At 52.0% G+C, this 19,950-nt stretch overlaps 2 protein-coding genes across 6 annotated transcripts; both read left to right on the top strand.

Moving 5' to 3' along the window:
* Positions 1-297: 297 nt before the first annotated feature.
* On the top strand, positions 298-11,492 carry ELMO3 (engulfment and cell motility 3). 5 transcript variants are annotated; one of them, XM_062586377.1, is made up of 20 exons: positions 298-467; positions 545-585; positions 889-961; positions 1,036-1,086; positions 1,594-1,763; positions 2,510-2,609; positions 2,709-2,860; positions 3,804-3,882; positions 4,564-4,614; positions 4,971-5,093; positions 5,329-5,460; positions 5,777-5,881; positions 6,407-6,515; positions 6,759-6,895; positions 7,008-7,171; positions 7,361-7,473; positions 7,754-7,858; positions 8,423-8,505; positions 8,919-8,999; positions 9,967-11,492. In XM_062586377.1, the coding sequence occupies exons 1-20, from the start codon at positions 390-392 to the stop codon at positions 10,177-10,179; spliced, it is 2,160 nt and encodes a 719-aa protein (XP_062442361.1). In that variant the 5' UTR covers positions 298-389; the 3' UTR covers positions 10,180-11,492. The 5 variants fall into 5 exon arrangements, with proteins under 5 accessions (XP_062442361.1, XP_062442362.1, XP_062442363.1 ...); XM_062586378.1 differs by lacking the exon at positions 4,971-5,093; XM_062586379.1 differs by lacking the exon at positions 8,423-8,505 and having other exon boundaries at positions 9,967-10,057.
* A 1,393-nt stretch (positions 11,493-12,885) lies between these two features.
* On the top strand, positions 12,886-19,803 carry TMEM208 (transmembrane protein 208). The gene is made up of 6 exons (XM_062586745.1): positions 12,886-13,851; positions 13,939-14,034; positions 14,190-14,249; positions 14,530-14,666; positions 18,227-18,311; positions 19,351-19,803. The coding sequence occupies exons 1-6, from the start codon at positions 13,846-13,848 to the stop codon at positions 19,486-19,488; spliced, it is 522 nt and encodes a 173-aa protein (XP_062442729.1). The 5' UTR covers positions 12,886-13,845; the 3' UTR covers positions 19,489-19,803.
* The last annotated feature ends 147 nt before the right edge of the window (positions 19,804-19,950 follow it).

The raw sequence follows: 19,950 nt of genomic DNA on the forward strand, positions 1-19,950 counted from the left end.
GTCACTTCCTCTGGCCTGTGGCGCTGCTGTACGCGGGGCGCGGCCTCTCCGGTGCGGTACGTCACCGAAGGTGAGGGGGGAAGGGCCAGGTGCGGGCAGGGCGCGGGGGCACCTGTGCACGGCGCGGAGGTTGGGCGGCCCGGGCTGGTGCAGCGCGGAGCACCGGGCCGCGGCGGGGGCGGGGAGCCGTCTGCGAGGGCTGCGGAGGCCGCGCCCGGGCGCGGGGTCGGAGCCGGGCCCTCCCAGGGGCGGGGAGGCGGCGGCGACCCGGAACTGCGGCGCGCGGGGCGGCGGCGGCGCGGGCGCCCGCCCGCCTCGAGGCCGGAGGCTGGGGCGGCGGGGTGGTGGTGGTGGCAGCGGGGCCGTGACAGGGTACCGTTGCAGGAGCCATGGCGCCGCCCAAGGACGTGGTGAAGATCGCCATCCAGATGGTGGGCGCCATCCCGCAGCTCATTGAGCTTCAGCAGGTACTGCACGCATCCCCCCACCCGCCGCCGCCACCACCGCCGCTTCTCTCACGGCAGCCCTCTCCCCTTGCTTGCAGAGAAAGCCCCTGGCCTCCGTGCTCAAGGACATCTGTGACGTGTGAGTATGCTGGCTCCTGCTCCCTGCCCGGCACCCTGCCCTGGAGGGCCAGGACCTGTCTGTGGCCGTCTGTGACTGACCATGACTGACCACGGCCAGCCTGTAACGGGCCGTCAGGGGGCCAGGACAGGCGGTGGCAAGCCCTGGTGGGACTGGGACAGACCATGACCAGCCTGTGACAAGGCTGCGACAGCCTGTGGTGGGCAGTGACAGGTCATGACTGGCTGTGAGAGGCCATGACCAGCCTGTGGCAGGCCGCGAGTAGGCCTTACCCTGCCATGACCCAACTGTGTGTTGCTGCAGGTGGAGCCTACCTAACCCAGAGCACTATGCCCTGCAGTACGCGGATGGGCGCCAGACATATATCACTGAGTCAGTGAGTGACTGCCCGCCCTGTCTTCAGTTCCCCATGACTTTGCATTCTCCTAACAATTTACTTTCTCATTACAGAATCGTGGGGAGATTAAGAATGGAAGCATTTTATGGCTGACCACCTCTCCGGTACATCCCTCTGTCTCTCTATCTCCTTCTTTGAAATGTGCTCTGGTGTCAGCCTGCAGCTTCCTGCAGTGGGGAGGATGAGGCATTCCAAGCCCACCCTAGTGATGCTTTGCCAGGGCCTTCTCTGTGACATCTGGCCGATTGTAGCTCCTCTCTGTGCCTCATATCCTGCATAAATAATGTGGGGAGACTGGTCTCAACCTTCTTTCTTTTCAGTAGAATTCAGTAGAGTTTAAGGAGAAACTAAATAATGTCTTGCAAAAGGCTTTGGACCTGTGGGCAGACTCACAAACTGTTTTTAGTCCTGCTCTGGTCTGACATCCTTCCTCAATTTCTGCTAGTTTCTGCTCTGATCACTCTGCTTCTCAGTCCTTCTCCTCACTGGAGCTGTTCTAGCCTGAGCCTCCTTCCAAAACTTTCACTTGAGCGCTCCAGCCCCTGCTTTACTCTGAGTTTCTTGCTGTCTTTCAGTGAGCCCCTTTGGCTTGATTCTTTCCTTCCTGGTAGGATCAAGAAGCAGAAAGGTTGTACAGTGGGATCCAGAGCAACAACTTGGATGTCAAGTCTGACTCACTGAAGAGGCTTGCAAGCCTTTCCCAAGATGTTACCTTTGCTCAGGAGTTCATCAGCAGAAATGGCTTGAAACAGATTTTCTCTGTTGTGGAAGAGGGGAATGAGTGAGTATCAGCAGAAGAATTTCCATGTGGTTGTTGAGTCTTCTTCTCCATTGTAATGCTGTACAACCTCTGAGCTGGGCATTGCCTGCCTGCTCTATTCAGTATTCCTGGCTTATTGATCCCTGAGGCCCCTTTCTCCAGAGGCCTTGTGCTGTGGCACAGAGGGCAGCATTGGCAGCAGTGCTTTTGGTTCTGTCTGACGGTTTTAGCTGCCAGAGGTCTGCAGGTGGCTTGAGAAAGCCCTGATTGCCTAACTAGTGGCTTTGTGACTCTTCCTCTCAAGATGCGATGCTGTGTCTTCCCTGAGCTCTCCTTTCACAAAGGATCTGGAGCCTAAAATTGGATAGTGCGCTGTCTGGCACTTTTGCAGGTGGCAGGGAGAGATTTGGGGAGGTTTGAGTTTTCTTGGGGCTTGTGTGTTTGGTTTTTGTATCACAGTAGCACAGACTTCCAGAAACTGCCAAGCTCCTCCCTGCCTTGACTTCCTGGAGTGACTAAGTGCAAGTTTGATTTTTCTAAATATTCTTTCCTCTGTTCTCCCTCTATTCTCTCCATTCTGCATCCTTCTCCATTCACCTCCATTCTCTTTCCTCATTCTATCCTTTCTTTCTTCTGCTCACACTTCTGTTTTTCTAGTTGTTTCTGATATACCCAGCAATGTGTAACTGGTTGGCTGCTCTCTTACCTCACAGTCGCCACTGTAAAGTATCTGGACCATTCACTTGTTTTTTCTTCTGTTTCATCAGTACAGGGGAGATACTAGCTCACACCCTGAAGGCCTTCATGGAGCTGATGGAGCATGATTTTGTTTCCTGGGAGACACTTAGCGCAGCCTTCATCAAAAAGGTAGTGTATTTTGGGAGATTCTGCAGCTTGCACCTTTGGGGTGCCTTGTTGCTCTAGTTACCAAGCTCAACCTGCCTTTGATATTTCTGTGCATTGCAGATAGTGAGTTATGTCAACATGAATGCACTGGATGCCTCTGTCCAGCAGCTCTCCTTGTCAATCTTGGAGAACATGGTACTCAGCAGTCGCCTCCTTTTTGAGCTAGTCAGAAAAGAAGTGACTGTGGATCGTCTTCTTACCCACCTGCAGGTGTAAGTGGAGGGGCTGGAGCCTTGTTACCCCTGAATCCTAGAGCCACTGGGAATGTGGCACTGGAGGGCATCCCTTGGGTCTTGGAGATGTGTTGCTGATTATCCCTGGCATAACATTGTATTGTCCCTTCATAAGTACATTCTGTGTGATCAGTCTATTCTGTCCCCGTTGCCATGAGGCTGGGTGGAGGGATAGACTGTCCTGAAATCTGACTGCTTGGCAGTTAGACACCATCCCATTTCCAGATCAGATTAATTCATGGCCTGTTTCGCCCAGATGTTTTTGTTTGTTAGCTTTTCCAGCATTGGCTCTTCCTGCCTTTTCCCAGAGTATTTATGAACAGTAGCGTGTTCCTCACAATTTTGGGGGGCTGTACTGCATAACCAAATTTTGTTAAATCCTCCTACTGAGAAAGGTTCTTTGTTCCTTCATCTTCCTTATACCTCTGCATCTCTTCAATTTTGAGGTTTTCTTTCTAGAAAATGGAGAGGCCTAAACTGTGTCCAGGACTCCTGCCAGACAGAAGCCTGCCACTTGCCTTGGATTTCCTCTCAAGCCCTTCCTGTGGCTCCCACGTGCTGTCTCCTACCTTTTCACAGAGATCTTGTGTCATACAAACACTTCTCCTTCATGCATAGGCTCTTCTTGGTTATCACTTCTCAGAGCTCTCTGGGAAGCTGTACTCACAGAAGTGTCTGAAGCAATATCCATTGTTCTGTATAGGGGTGCTCCTCAGTCATAGGTGTAGGGAGTCTCTCTCTTGGCCCTGCAGTGCCCCTAGTTCTGCTGCCAGCAACTCCTTGCTGATGGCTCCAGCCTTGGGGCATTGTTTCCCCAAGTCCCTCAGCTCAATGCAGTGGCGTCCAGCAGTCAAGGGGGAGAAATGTCTGCCTTGGGGAGGGCAAGTCTCACATGGTGACTCTCTTCATCCTCCTTCACTAGGACAAATACTCAGTTGCAGCTGAAGGCGATGGCCCTGCTCATTGCGCTGCTGCTGGGTGCTACCGATGCTGAGAGACGGGTAAGGAGCTGGTTTCCCTGAGAGTAATATGGCTGCAAAGTAGTGGGTGACTGCAGGGCAGTGGGCATTGCAGGCCTGAGCACAGTAACACAGCCATTACTGAGGCGTTCTGCTGAGAAGCTTTTGGTGTTCTACGCTCTGTGGAGTAATTTTGGTGGATGCAAGAATTCAAATGCTAGGAGCAACATAAGTGTGGTGCTGTCACACAGACTGCGATTGCCCAGATGCAGAGCACAGCGTGAATGGATTTGGCTGAGCATGGGAGTTGGTGGTGCAGAGCAGGGATTCTCTCATCTGTGACAGAAGGTGTGGGCAGCTGGGATATCCTGCATTGTAGTGTTTGCATCCTCTGGGATTGCTGGACTATGAGGAGGTGACCAGAGTCATTTAGTTTCCCTGCTTTGCCTGGCACAGCTTGTGTCAGTGGCCTCGTGAGACAGAGTCTGCCTGGGCCCTGCTGGAGCACACTGGCTCTGGGTGCCAGGGCGATAGGAGCTGAGGACAGATTTCTGGCTCACCAGTGTCAATCCTCAAACTGCCTGTTCTTTTTTATCCCTACTCTGCTTGTGGCCCAGAGCCTGACATAGTCGGGGTGGGGGGTCTGTAAAGGGAACACCGGCTTTTCTGGGAAAGAGTAGCATGCTGAGCTGGGGAGTGTTTCACAGTCTCTTCCCTTCCTAGGATATGATGGACTACCTGAGGGAGAGGAACATCAGGCAGTTTATCCACAAGGTGTGAAGCAGGGGTCATACAATGGTCTGCTCTGTGCCTCTTCTATCCTTCCTCTCTATCCTCTGCCTCTTTGTGTGTGCCCCCCTCAGCTCATGCCTTTGATGGCTCCCTGTCTGCTTGGGTTAGCTGCGTGCCCCACTTCCCTTTCTCGATGTCTCCTGTGGGTGCTGTTTTGCCCCTCTGAGGGGGTACCCCAGCTACCTATAATTCATGGACCCAGCTCTTGCCCAGCTCTAAGGGAGCTACCCATCTCCTATAGCCCCACTGAGCAGTAGGGCTTTGGCTGCTGGATCTTAAACCTAGAGGGACTGGGAGCAGTAGCCTGGGGGAAGCTTCTCACTCACAGTCTCCTGTAGAACATCATCCACAGCTCGGAGCCACTGGGGGACGAGATGGCCCATTACCTGTATGTGCTGCAGTCCATCAGCCTCAACCTGCATGAGCGCCGCATGAAGACCCCCATGGATCCCTATTCACAGGTCTGGGAGCACTCTTCTTGCGGGTCTGGCCCTCTGCTTTGTCCTACTCCCTCTCTCCCTCCCCTGATGCTGCTACCTTGAATGGAACTTTCTCTTCCACCTGTGGAAATGGAGGCGGATGAAGATTTGCCTTGGGTGTGTTCCTTTCCCAATGGATTTCATTGTTGGTTTTAGTCCTGGGAGACCCTGCTTGCACAGGACTTGCTGGCATCCCCTCTCTCTGCTCTCCCTGCAGGAACAGCGGGAGCTCCTCCAGTCACTGCGCCAAACTGCCTTTGAGTCAGAGAGCGAGACGCCCACCAGCAACTTCAGCACTGAGCGCCGGCGCTCCCTGTGTGCCAAGGAATTCCGCAAGCTGGGGTTTGTGGTGCGTCTGCCCTGTACCCCGACCCCATCCATAAGCCTGTTCTACCACCCAGTCTTGTCAGGGCCTTCCGACATCTTCCCTGGGCTTAGTATCCCTGTTGATCCCAGTGGGCTGCTGTGCAAGACCTCCTTTCTGCTCCCTGAGCACCACTAAAGATTGAGTGCTGCAGAGCTACCATGCACTGCAGGGACCTTTAGTACCATTCTTTGCTTTACTTGCAGCCCTTGTTTCAGTGAGCAAATTCCTGAGCTGCAGCAGTGAGGGGCTCTTGGAAAAGAAAGCAGTTGCTAAATTGCGTCCTTTTGTGTTCTCTCAGAACAACAGCAACCCAGCACAGGACCTGTACCGTGCCCCCCCGGGACTCCTTGCCCTTGACAACATGGTGTATTTCTCCAGGCATACCCCCAATGCCTACAGCAGGGTGAGTTCTGTCACTTGGAGAATTCCCTGGGAGAGAGGTGTTTGTAGATCTCCTGTTTCTTGAGTCTGTCCTTGGCGAGACCCAGGCTGGGATACCGCAGCTTCTTGAGCTGGTGTTCTAGTGTTGCCCTGTTTGACTTTCAAAATGCATCTGAGTCCTTCCTCAGGAGCTGTTTGAGGCTGATGGCACTCCACGAAAGGGCCCCTGTTTATTTTAGTATTTACTTACAGCTTGGTTTCCAGGTCTAGTCTGAATCTAAGCAGATCTGGGTAATTTGGGCAAAACCAGTCAGTGGATGCAGAGCGTTAGCCACACTCTAACCTATTCTGCCTGTGCTCAGCTCCAGCACTGAGGCAGGAGGATGAGGAGACTGGGGCTGGTTTTCATGGAGAAGCTAAATACTTCTATTAGGTGGGAATGGCTCAACTAGAAAGCACAGGAGCATGGGGAGTCCAAGCCCTGTATTGCTGGGACACCACTCTGATTCTGTGGTGTGTAATGTGAGGCAACAACCTATTCCTCCAGTTTGTGCTTGAGAACAGCAGTCGTGAAGACAAACATGAATGCCCATTTGCTCGGAGCAGCATCCAGCTCACCCTGATCCTCTGCGAGATCCTGCACGTGGGAGAGCCATGTATGTGTGTGCCCTAACCCACCCTTCTCTCTGCCCTGCTGTGTCCTGGTTGGCATGAGTGAGGGCAGGCATGGTGCCGTGGCTGGGGGGCTGTGTACCTGCCTGCCCAGCAGGGCGCCAAGCTCAAATGTGGCTGACACAGGGGGAAGCAGAGGTAGCGCTGGGAAATATCTGGGTTTTCCTGGATACTGAAATTCCCTGAAAAACTGGGGAATCTGGCATCATCTATCCTTCTCACTGCAGGCTCGGAGACGGCTCAGGCCTTTTACCCTATGTTCTTCGGGCAGGACCATTTTTTTGAAGAGCTTTTCTGCATCTGCATCCAGCTGGTAAACAAGACCTGGAAAGAGATGCGTGCTACCCAAGAGGACTTTGACAAGGTGAACGGGGATGTTAGGGCCACAGATGGGAGCCAGGGCCACAGAGTGTATGAGTGTTCAGGGGCTCTGGGGAGCATCATCAGGTTAGGAGTGACACCCTGCACCTCATCAGGTGCTACAGGTGGTGCGGGAGCAGATCACCAGGACCCTGTCCCTCAAGCCCACCTCCCTGGAGCTATTCAAGACTAGAGTGAATGTGCTGAACTACAGTGAGATCCTGAAGCTGCGGCAGACGGAGCGGCTGCACCAGGAGGAGACGCTGTCTGTGCCTGTGCTGTGAGTGGGGTGCGGGTGGGGAGCCTGAGTTGTGACATTGCCATGCTGCTCCAGGCAGGGACTCTCAGGCAGGGACACAAACCCTACCTGTAGTGGGAGGGAGATTCTGTGGGGCTGGGAAGGCCCTTGGAGAGGTGGTGGGTCAGTGTTGGAGAGTCCATGCTCCTCTCCTTTTTGCTCTTGGCCCAGAGAGTTGCGTGAGAGGCTGAAGCCTGAGCTGCTGGAGCTGATACGACAGCAGCGTCTGCTGCGTCTCTGTGAGGGCACCCTCTTCCGCAAGATCAGCAGCCGCCGTAGGCAGGGTAAGTGTCAGCCCTGTGCCTGCCCCCTGGATAGGAGTGCTAGGGTGAGGGCAGAGGCTGAGAAAGTGTCCACTTTCCCTGCCACAGAGGAAGCCACAATTAACTGTGGCTAGTTCTGTGGTGAGCAGTGTGCCCAGCTCACAAGAAGGCTGGGTCAGGCTGAACCACATGGTACCTGGGTTGGAGTGCTGAGAACATGGGTGTGTGAATGGGAGGCTATTCACCTGGACTGGGCACTTGGCTGGGGACTGAACATATCCCTATGGCCTTTCTGCTGCAGATAAGCTGTGGTACTGCCGCCTGTCACCCAACCACAAGGTGCTGCACTATGGGGATGTGGAGGAGGGGGTGCACTCTCCCCCCATTGAGAGCCTGCCAGAAAAAAGTAGGTGATGGTGGGAGAGAGAGAAAAAAAAGAGAGAGAGTGGGAGGGAGGAAGGGAGGCAGGGAAGGAATCCTTCACATTGAAGCTCCAAAGTGCTGGGGATGCCAGAGGGTGGGAATTGGCCTCCTGCCCAGGTGCCACTTGTTTGACCCAATACGTACTGGTGCTGTGGGACTATGGGCTGTGGCAATTCAGACCAGGGCTATCTGGTTCTGGAAAGAGCACTGAAGAGTAGCTTGAGCTTTCCTGAGTAGCATATGGATGTGAGACCCCTTGCTCAGATTCCACTGAACTCTGAGTACCAGAGACATGAAGGAGACATGGTGTTGGGGCCAGGTTGCTTCCTGCCACTGCCAACAGCATCTCCATGGCCTTCTCTTACTGAAACTGGCCCAGAGCCTGGTCTGAGCCCAGATGTCCTTCTGGGATTGTGACTAATAGCCCATCTTACTCAAATTGGTGACCCAAGAGGTCTGCAGTGGCCTGGGGTCCCTGCCTGGGGCAGCAGTTTTGTGGGTAAGGAGGGAGGACAGTAGGCACTCACAGCTCCTATGCCTGCCTCAGTTCCCGTGGCAGACATGAAGGCACTGCTTGTTGGAAAGGAGTGTCCACACACGAAGGAGAAGAGCTCTGGGAAGCAGAACAAGGTCAGCACCACCCACTATCCTGCAGAGTGCCTGGCATGCTCCCCTCCCTCCTCCTTGTGCACACTAGACTGCACTCTCCTGCCCACCACTGTTGCTCTGTACCTGCCACATGCCACCTACCTAGATTATGTCCTGAGGTACAGCTGTCCTTGGCAGCTGGCCAGGATCCAGGATTAACTGTCCAATTCCAAAACCTGGAGGCCTCTGAAGAAGATCTGGGGATGGACAACCATGTGGCAGGTTTTGGCCTGTCTAGATGGGGGGTAGGCTGGAGGCATGTGGGGTCTTCTGGCCATGTAGAAAGAGGCTGGGAAGGTAGCTCCTGCTGTGAGCTCCTGTGGTGAGTACGCAGAGCAAGTTCAGTTGAGAAGCCAAGGAAACCTTTTTTGCTAACTCCTGTGCTTTTCCTGCAGGATGTCCTGGAACTTGCCTTCTCCATTGTGTATGATGTGGAAGAATACTGTCTGAACTTCATTGCCCCCACACGATATGAGGTGAGCTCCGAGGGCTAGGAGTGCTGGAAGGCACGCTGTAGCCAGATGTCCTTGCTAGAGGGAGACAGGCAAGGAAGGGCTCATCTCTTTTCTCCTAGTCTTGAAAATGGGGGCCAGCTGCAAAGTACTTTGAGCACTGTGGTTCTCAAATGTGCCACGCACACTCAGCAAGACAGAGGAGAGAAGGGGCTGAGGCAGGTAAATCAACAGTTGTTGGCTTTGCCCTGGATTTGGACACCAAAGGGTGATTGGTGACACTGGGAAAGGAAGTGCCCACTCCTGCCCTTCACTGTATAGCTCAGAGGAACTGGGATTCCCTGGCATCCAGCTAGTGTCCCAGCTGATGCCAAAGGGACAGTAACTCCTTTGTGCGCGTAACTGAGGCCTCAGAGGAATGTGAGAATGCCACTCTCCAGCTGGCTGTGAGCTTTGGGGATGAGCAAAGACCCAGCCTGGCTGGAAGGGTCACACATGGAGCTCAGAGGGTTGAGAATGGACTGTGGAAGTTGGGGTAAGTGGCTGGGGGAAGGTAGGGCTGAGGCCACAGACTGGAAAGCAAGCTGATGCCTTCTCTGACTGGAAAGAAGGGCAAATGCTAGTCTTCCCCAGGGCAGCACTGCATGTCAGACATGCCACTAGGCTTCCCCAGGGTTCTGGGCCAGGCTCCACATGGCTGAGAGCTCAGGGCATAGTGGCAAGGGAGAAAAGAGCATTGCTTTTAACTGCATGACTCTGCTGGATTGTGGGCAGCCAGTTCTTAGAGGCTGAAGCCAAGCTGCCCTTAGCCTAGGTGAGGGCAAGGTGAGTGTGGCATGGCGAAAAAGGTATGGGGAAGGAGGAACTCAGTGCAGAGCTACTCTGGGCATGTGGCCTGGGGTGGGTGCAGTGGCACATGCCAGACAGATTGCGAGAAGGGTTCTCTCATCACCTGACAGATGCTGTAAATGCCTGTTCTTTGTTCCCCCAGTTCTGCCTCTGGACAGATGGGCTGAACATGCTCCTGGGCAAGGAGATGACGAGTGAGCGAACACAGACAGATCTTGATGTCTTGCTGTCGATGGAACTCAAGCTGCGGCTCCTGGACCTGGAGAACATCAGCATCCCTGACACCCCCCCTCCTGTCCCGAAGCCCCCCAGCAACTTAAACTTCTGCTATGACTTCAGCCATGCAGAGCAGTGAGTTCCTGTGTCCCTCTCTGTGCCCTACTCCTCTGCTCCTCTCTTTCCTCTACAGGCTGCCCTATTTGGCTCTGTGGTGGTTGGAGCTGGAATCATTTTGCTGTCTGCCAACAGCAAAACCTTTCTTGCAAGCTCTGTCCTCCTTTCCTGCCCAAAGGGATGAGCCTAAGTGCTGGATGGTGGCCTGTGCCTGTGCTACCTGTCCCCCTCCTGTGTGCAATAGGCTATGAGCAAGCAGGGTGGTCTCTCTCCTGTTCCACACCTCCTGCTTGCCCAGCCTGAGCTCACCAGCACCCCAGAGAAAACTCCCCATTTCTTTTCACCTGTGCGCTGCTCTCCCATGAGAGCACAGGACTCAGCCACTTAGTTTCCGGCTTCTGCTCTTACCATGCTACTGTTAAATGGAGGCTGGCAACTTGTCTGTTTTGCTCCCCTGCTATGGGTAGGTGAGCAGAAGCACCTTTTAGGCAACTGAGCCCTTCTGTGCTAGGGCTGCCTTCCTCTACTTTGCTCCAATCGGGCTTTGGGAAGAGGGCAAGGAAGCCAGCAGGAATAAAGGTACAAGTGTAGGGCTGTGACAGTGTGGGGACAGCATTACAAAGGTACAAGTCTGCATAGCCTGACCCTCCCCATAATAGCTTCTCAGGGTATAGAGGGTATTGGAGAAGAAAGGAGTGAGAAAAGAAGAAAACACCCCTGCTAAGGCTTGATGACCAGTGGCATTCTCCCACCCAGGCCATGGCCCTTAGGCAGCAGGGAAGCTTATGGACAGAGCTGTATCCTAGCACCAAACAGGTTGACTGATCGGCCAGTCACTTAGGCACTGCAAATTTTCTGCTGAACCCATCTCCTCCCTTCCTTATGTAAGTGCTTCCAGAGGTCATGGCACAAGTCCTTTCTCCCCAGCAGAACTTAAGATGGTCACAGGCTTATCCCCACTGTGCCTAATGCAGCAGGGAGACCCCCAGTCTGCCCTTGCTGCACAGCACTGAGATGCTCATGTTAATCCTGGTGCCTTCCCCTAGTTTGGCAGATACTTGCACACTTCAGCATGCTGCTCCACCAGTGCTGTACAAGCTACCTCCTCTATGGCACCAGACATCTCCCACCCTGGTGCCCCTACTGTTAATGGTACCCTGCTGCTCTGTGCCTCCTTGTGCCTACAGCTTTTCCAAGGGCTGTTTACAGCAAGGGATTAGTCTGTGAGCCTATGACTGTCTAAGCACTGTAACTACACATCGCTGGGGTGTCACGGGCTGTGACTGTGCCTATACCTCCTGCGTATTTGGACAATAAACACTTGTGAAGAACTCAGCACTGTGTCATTTTGAAAGATTTGGGGGGAATGGGTCAGGCTGAATGTAGGCAGAAAAGGCAGGGCCCCTGGCTGGATTGCAGCTGCATCACTGCTCTCTGCACCACACCCATACCTTGGTTAGACTCACATCAGTCAGCTTGTGGCAGGAAATTAGGTCCAGCTCCTGCAGGTGCTGGAGGGCCTGAAGAGAGCCCTTACTTCTGGGACTTCTGACAGTCTGAGTCAGGAAGGACCCTGGAAATTTCTTCCAAGCTTCGGTAGGGTAGCAGGATAAAATCTATTTCCAAAGTTCCTGCAGAACTTTGGCCCTACTTTCTCCTGCCAAGGAAAGGAGACATGGGTTAAAGCAGCAAGGAGCAAGGCACATGCTCACTGTCCCACTGGAGAGCTGCAGCAGGAGGATCAACTGCTTCCCACAACCCTGCTGATAGCCCACAGGGGAATCCCAGTCCCAGTGGCATTGCCACACATCAGTTGGAGGAGAGGCCAGCCAGCAGCTGATGACAGCAATGTCTCAGTGCTGAAAAGGCTGTTCCAGGCCATTTCCTCTGTCTCATTTGGGATATCCACATTTCTTACCTCTCTGCTGCTCTGTGGCTTTCTTCTGGGTTTCTAAATGCCCGGGAGTCCCCAGTCTGTCAGTTGTTTACACCAGGACAGATGCAGGACATTCAAGAGGGTGAGATAGGAGGAAGGAGCTTTGGATACTTGCATAGATCATAGAAACACATGAGAATAGCTCTAATGCATGCAGAGTGCTGTTCAGAGACCTGTCCAGGCAGAGGACAGAACTGTCCTTAGGAGAAGGCAGCAATGGGTGTGAGGCCAAAGCTCAGAAGACAACATCCCAGGCTGCATGAGCCAGAGAAATGCCTGCTCATACAGCTTTGGGACCTCAGCCCAGCAAGTGGTCCACTTGCCCTTAACAGCTCTTGCCACCTGAACAGGGAGACAAGCTCTGACAACAGCCCCTCTCAGACGTCGCCATGACTCAGCAACTTACTCTAAGCAAAGAGCAGGAGGTAAAACTGAAGGAGGCCAATTTAGGCTGCCATTCTGAGAGAAGAAAGCCTTCACCAACTCACTGCCACTCCCTTGGCTGCACACAGACACATCCAGGCTCTGCAGGCTCCTAAGCTCCTCCACCCTTCTGAAAGCCTCCTCAGTCAGTCCGCAGAGCTTCCCCGGACACAGGCGCTGCAGGCCTGGGAGATGGGATGATACAGTGAGGGTTGCCCTGTCAGTGAGGTCTGTGCATCCACTTAGGTCTAGACAGGTCAAGCCTGGCTGGTGCTCACAGACGAAGCTGATGCTTTCAACAGAGAGGTTCTGGGAGTTCTGAAGTATGAGCTGCTGGAGACATGATTTCTCTACTTGCACTAGGATTTGCATAAGCTGTGCTCTGATGCTGGTGCCGTGCAAATCCAAGGCCTGGAGACCACTCTCCCGCTCCCTCAAGAACCTCAGGAAGTTGTGGAAGGGCAGTACAGAAGAGGACTTGTAGTTGTTGGAGTCACGGAAGGGGTCAAACTCAAAGCTGAAGCAGTGGTGGGCCAGAGAGCACATGGTGAGCCACAGCATGCAGCCAGTCAGGCTGTTGAACCTGAGAACAGACAAGTATTGCAAGCTGGACAAGTTCCGTTCCTGCAGGTGAGTTGGGGCCTCTTGGGCTCAGAGGATTGTCTCAGGCTTGGAGAACAGAGTCCCAGACATCAGGAAGCAGAGCCAGCGAGGACAAGCAGGGATATGCAAAGGCAAGATTCGGGAAAAAGCCTCCGCGAAACTGCTACCCTGCTGAGCCAGGCACTGCAGCTGCTGCCCAACGCACTGAATCCCATCCTGGGAGAGAGTGCAGCAGTCAAGGAAAAAACAGGTCACCCAGGTTTGGCCTGGTTTCAGGCCAGGCTTTTGATGGTTGTGCAGGACTGACATCCCCAGGATGTTGTAGATGACTTTCTCCTAAGAGCCAAAGGGGAGGGAATGGGGGAGAAGGGGAGACAGCAACATCCTGAACCCAGAGGCAGCACAGCGACCCTGGCGTGCAGCCTGCGGGGACAGGCATGACTGGAAGAGGGGCCCTCCGGGGAGCCTTGAGGCCGGGCCAGGGGTGGGAGAGGCCCGCGGGCTGTCCGTCAGGCAGCGCAGCGCTTTTGCCACTGCTTGCAGGGAGGTGTAGGCCAAGACACGGGGCGGCGGCGAGGCACCCGCACGCCTCCTCCCCGGCCCGGCTGTTATGTGCCCGCCCGCTACATCTCCCCGCTCTGCCACGGAAGTGCGGCGGCCCACGGCGCCCTTCCGGTGAGGTCGCAGCGGCGGAAGGCGGCAGTGCAGCGGCAGGCTGGCGCGGCCATGGCGGTGAGTGGCATGGCGCGGCGCGGCGCGGCGCGGCCGGGCTGTGCTGCGCTGTAGCCGGCCACTGACCCGGATCTCTTTGCTCTGCAGCCCAAGGGGAAGGCAGGCACGAAAGGCAAGAAGCAGATCTTTGAGGAGAACAGGGAGACGCTGCGTTTCTATCTCCGCGTCATCCTCGGGGCTTCTGTGAGTGCAGCTGGGCCTGGCGAGAGTGGGGCCGCGCCGCCCAGGCCTGGGCCAAGCCCTGCCGTGGGGCAGGCCCGAGGGGCTCTGTGGCTGCGGTAGCGCGGGCGCAAGGCCCGCTGCCCCTGCGCTGCAGCCTCGCTGTGCTCTTTCTGCAGGCTGTGTATGCGACGGTGAACCTGGTGATCTGCTACCCCACGGCCTCTGTCTGGACATGGGTGAGCAGTGGGATGCCCTCACCCCATACGCTGCAGAGGGCAGTATGGGCTGGGGGGTGGTGGTGGCAGTCATTCCTTCCCTTCGCTGGGATGGTGGGGGCCTCTCACTGGTGGTGGCCCTGTGTGCACTGAGGCCAAGCAGAAAACCTGGTCCTTTCAGGCGTAGTCCTGATGTCAGTGGTGGGCAGGCACTGCGTAAGAGCAGACTTGTGCTTCAGCCCTTGCTGCTTTATCTGGGGAGTCATGGCTTTCCTGGCTGACCTCTGTTTCCATGTTGCAGCTTGCGTTTGTGTTCAGTTTGGTGGTATACGGCACCAGCTACCGCTCCATGAACTCCATGGCAAAGCCGTCTTTCACAGATGATGGCAGCCTTGCTGACGGGGGGATTGACCTGAATATGGAGCAGGGGATGGCAGAGTGAGTGTCCACACCTGCACGAGTCCAGGTGAGCAGGACCTGCTGCCTGAGCGTGCAAGGAGACCCAGGAGAGCACTGGAAGGATGAATCTAGACCTTCAGCTCTAAATCCAAGTTGTCTCCCAGTGCATGTGTGGGAGGAGCTGGAAGCACTTTCCTTACAGTGCATTTTGCTTTTAACCTTTTTTTCCCCCCAGGAATGCACCTAACTGTTCTCATTATCTGAATGCCTGACTTGGAGTGCACTAGTAGTGAGCCACCATGTGAATGTGTTAGCCTGGAATAGTCACTCTCCTTAGGGCATTTACTCAGTAACCAGGTAGCAGGCCACAAGTAGCTCAGCTGGAGCAGCTGAAGACCTTCTTCCAGTGAAAAATCATCATTGACCCTGTGCATACTTCTGCACACAGTGATTTTTTTTCTTTTTTTTTTAGATCACTACTGCAGATAGTATTTGACAGAGCAGGAAGGCACAGACTGTCACTTGCTCCACCTAATCCAATTACCTTCACACCAAAACCATCCCTGTTGTCTTAACCAAACAAAAGCTACCTGCTTTCCTTTATTTTTTTTGTCTTCTATACTTGTGTGTTACCCAGTTCTCTTGTCTTTTTCTTGATCAGAGAACACATAACAATTCCTGGAAAGTGATATTAAGTAAAATAAAGAGATAATCGTGCTGAAGCAGTAGAAATATTTTCTAGATTTCTGTATCTTCCAGTAAGACCCAACCCAGTTACAGAAAACAGTCAAATAATTGTTCATGCTTCAAGTTTTGTTCTCAGCCTCCATCTCTTTGTTCACTCTTTGTTAGTTTTTTTTAGCATGTGTTCAGTGATGTATCCAGAGTACTTTGTTCCTTCCTCAGATGTCCATGGAGGCTGTACACTTTGGCATTTAGGACTGACTGCCACTTGCTGCCAGTCTTTTGAAGAAACTCAATGGGGCCACGTTCTCAGTAGCTCTCTAGGCAGAACCGTAATCCAAAAGCAATAGGGCAGGTGACACAAAGCAGGAGACAGGCTGCCAGTTTGTGCTGGGTGGATTAGCAATGCCACTGTCTGAGTGAGGAGGCAGTACATGAGGAGCATTGCTGGTTTCTGTTGTGCTCTTCTTGGTAAACAGGTCTCTTGCTGCAGCTTCTTGCCTGCCAGTCAAGAGGAGTAACATAATAGTCATGTTCGGGGAAGCAGCTCTGTGTCATGTCATGTTCTGAAGTGTTACTCTGGCTGGAAGGGCATTTCTGCAGCTAGCAGATCCATTGGAATGTTAACAGCAGGCTGACGTGTGCAGCACAGAACCTACTGCTGTCTCTGTACAGGACGATGTCTCACCTGGAGTGGTTTTGTTGGAGTAGGAAATTTTCATGTGCAAAGTGGCGCAAAAGGCCCAATGTAAGAGATTTAGGCACAGGGAGGAGGTGTTCAAAAAGAGAGGAAATTACTTATTTCTAGTGTGGTGTGTGAGCGGTGTGTTTTTCACCTTGTTTGTCCTGTAGTAACTTCTTTTTTCTGCTTGTCAGCATAGTGTTTTTCTCCTGTCTTATACTTGCCATGTCTTTTGGCTCTCCTGACTTATTATAAAAGCATATAAAGTATTTTGAGTACCTTTGCTTGTGCAAGACACCATATGGGACATTTGAATAAGGAAAATAAATCTAATGTCATCTTTGGTATTCTAGTTCTAGGAGAAGCTGTTGGGATGTAACAGGCACCAAAGCACACTTGGTGCCCCTGCTAAGTGATCCATGGATGAGTGAGATGGCATTGTAAGGGGAGATGACTGACAGATTTCAATATAGGAATTCTGTTGACCTATTGTGAAAAGATGACAAGTACAGTTGTAATACATCCACAGTCCTAGCTGTAGATGCAGAACTTTCCCTGGAAGGTACTGGGGCCACCAAAGTATTTTTGTCTAAGCAGTACACAGTAGGGGTGGTTTTTCTGGTAGGTTAAAACTAACTGGTGTTTGTCTGAGGTAAATAATAAGGGCTGTGGAAAATACAATGTAGCACAGAGGTAATGCTGTAAAAACACAAACTGCACAGTTGAAATAACCATCCCATTCTTGCCCGACACTGTTGTATCCAAGCTTTTTCAGAGCCCAAAGTCCTGAGAGTGCAAGTCCTTCATTATTTTAACCCCTTTAATCTTAGAGTGGCAGGTACACAAATGTTAACAATTAATATTCAGTGCTCCTCCCACTGTGTGTGTCCATTTGTCATGTGAAGCACTTTGTAAACCAGAGGACTAAGCTAGAGGTTACTTTCAGAAAGCAGTGAATGTTTTCCTGTCTTTCAGTTGACTATGCTACAGTTAAAGCATGTTCTTTTGAAACTGTTTCTTGAACACTGCTGATTTGAAGGTGTTTCCCTTATGATGTCTGTAACTGAAATGGATGCCAAGTATTGCTCCAGGATTGAGGAAGGCTGATCTTATGGTGTAGGGACTTGCTGGTCTCTTTGAGGAGCTGGGTTCAGTGGGAGCTCTGCTATGACCCTCTATGTGACCTTGGGTAAAACGCTAAATTTCTGAACTTTAGTATCAGAGAGCTGTTTATGGTAAATTCTGCAGTGTCTTGAGTGCTTGATGTGGTGATGATGTTCTGCTCTAAACCAGTTGTTTCTGGTGCTATCTAATCTCTACTTTTGCACTGTGCTGCTCAGAATGAGATGGGCTAACTCATTGCCTTTGTTTTCTTAACCCATTCTTGGATGTATGTTGAGCGTTTCTTACTCCAGCAGATAATGATTTAGTGGGAGTGAAGGAGTTGGCATTTTTCCTGACCCATCCCATTATGGCACCATGTGGCTTGTGTTGAAAGATAAATAGCTGTCTGTGTTCATTCTGACATGCTGTCCTGAGCATCAGTTCCCCCAGGAGGGTGGTATTTGAGATGTGGGCAGCTTGTCCCTGTTCGTGGCTGCTCTCAGCACTGCCTCAGGTTGGCATGGAAAATCCCAGAGTCAGATGAGCAGGAGTAGGAGCTGTGTATTGTTGTAGCTCAGGGTTGTGAGTGATAGTGTGTTTGTCCCTACAGCACCCCAGCTATTTGGTGACAGTAGGCACAGCTGAGTGTGTCTGTCTGCAGAAGAACTAGCTGTCAGTGTGTGAAATGGCACAGTGAAAATTCATGCTTTCCCCTGGTGCAGCCAGCCATGAGCATGTGAGCAACTATACTTTATGCCGCAATATTGTCCAGATAAACAGGCAGGTGCCTGCTATTGTTGCCAGCTGTTGGGACGTTGGTTTTGTTGCTGATATTCCCCTCACATTCCTCAAATTTCTTAGGGTCCTTTTGGGTGGGGATCCTAGCTCAGGCCCCTAGTCCAGGGCTGGATTTCTTTTTCTCTTTCTTTCTTTCTTTCTTTCTTTCTTTCTTTCTTTCTGATTATTGCTATTCTTTCTAGATTAACTCACATAGCAAAATGGGCATACTCGTAGGGACAGCTCCTTTGATTGAACCAGGCAGAGAGTTGTTCCCTGAAATGCAGCAGGTGGCTTGCATTGGCACAGCAGCAGGGGCTGGAACTTAGAGGTTTTGCTTTTCTTCCCTCAGGCACCTGAAGGATGTGATCCTGCTGACAGCTATCGTCCAAGTGCTGAGCTGCTTCTCACTCTACGTCTGGTACTTCTGGCTCTTGGTAAACCCTACAATTTTCCTTGTTGTTCTAAATTGTCCCTGTCTTTCCCTGTTTTCAGAACTGAAGACTTTATTGACCTGTTTCATTTCTCCATGTCCTGTTTCAGGCCAAAGCTGGTTTCTGATAAATTGTTTAATCTCCCCAACAAATCTTGTTTAAAAGAGACCATAATACAGGGGAAAGGGAATTTCTGATCCCTCTGGGTATACCTCATTGTAAACCATGCAAAAATTAGGTTGTCTTGGCCTTTCTCTCTAGTCATGTGGAAAGGCAACAGAAAACATGGGAGATTAAGTGTGTAGAGCTGTTTTCCCTGCCTTTTTGTGACAGTCTAATAAACAGACTGTGTCTCTTTATGTTTGATCTTCATACTCATTTGCCTGTACTGACTGGGTTTGGGAACTGCTGGACACTGCCATTCAGTAGATGAAACTCTGCAGGCTTTGATACCATTAACATACCAGACACTTTACTCCTGAAACATTTGTCCAGCTAAAAGAACTTTTGCAAAAGGGTTAAAAATCTCCAAACAATTAAAAAAACCCACAGTTACTTTGTATATATCTCATGAGCGAGTATAAGGCAGTCTTGGGAGAGTGGAGAGACATCTTGTTTCAGTCCTTACTCACAAGTTCCTTTTGTGCTAGTACTGGCAGAGCGCAGCCTCCACTGTGACTATCCCAGATACCACATGGATCATGTTCTTTCATTTAAAGAAGAAATAATACTTTTCTTCCTGAAGGAGGGAGAGAATGTCTGGGAAGCTGGATTTTTCTGGGTAATTCAGAACTGATGCTGAGATTTCCATACATGAAGCTTAAGTGCTGTGCTCTCAGAGACATGTGAAATCAGGCCATTTATTTTGGGTGTCTGCCACTGCCTTTGATTTCAGCGCATCTTATGGTGTCCTTGTTCCAGCCTGGAGACATTTGCCAGCTCCCTTGGCGTCCTCTGTAGGACCAGCCCTCCTGACCTTAGCACTACCCCTGCCAGAGTTTCATCCAAAGGGACTGAGTTTGTTGCCACATGTGTTTTGCAGGCTCCAGGGCGTGCACTCTATCTCCTGTGGGTGAACATCCTGGGGCCCTGGTTTACAGCAGACTCTTCGGCTGCCAGTCTGGAGCCAAATGAGAAGAAACAGCGCCGACAAGAACGCCGTCAAATGAAACGCTTCTAGCCCTGGCTGGAGGGATGGATTAATGCTGTCTCTCATCTCCATGCTGTTACTTCATCATGGATGCAACTGAAACCAATCAGAAACCATCACAGTATCTATGTTGCCCTTTGTCATGGCTGCCATTTCACTGTAAAGGCTTCAAGAGACTTCCCTTGGTTGGTTCTTAGTGCCAGTTGAGGCCTTGCTCCTTGAGATGACAAGGGTGGGTTATGCTGGGATGTGTGTAAATACTTTTTTAAAGCAGTGCTGTATTGCATTCAGGGTTGGGGACTGCAATGTTGGAGGAAATACTATATTAAAGAGCAATCTAATTGACTTTGCTGGTGGTGTGCTCGTACAGGTGGGCTTGCAGAGGGGAGCTGTTATAAATACTAATATATCCCTGGAGGGCTAGCCCAGATGAAAGTGAAACCCCCCCAGAGAACTGATCTTGTCTCTTCCATAGCTCACTATGCCACAGCG

The sequence above is a fragment of the Rhea pennata genome, chromosome 13 (assembly GCF_028389875.1).
Source record: "Rhea pennata isolate bPtePen1 chromosome 13, bPtePen1.pri, whole genome shotgun sequence".
Taxonomy (NCBI): Eukaryota; Metazoa; Chordata; class Aves; order Rheiformes; family Rheidae; genus Rhea; species Rhea pennata.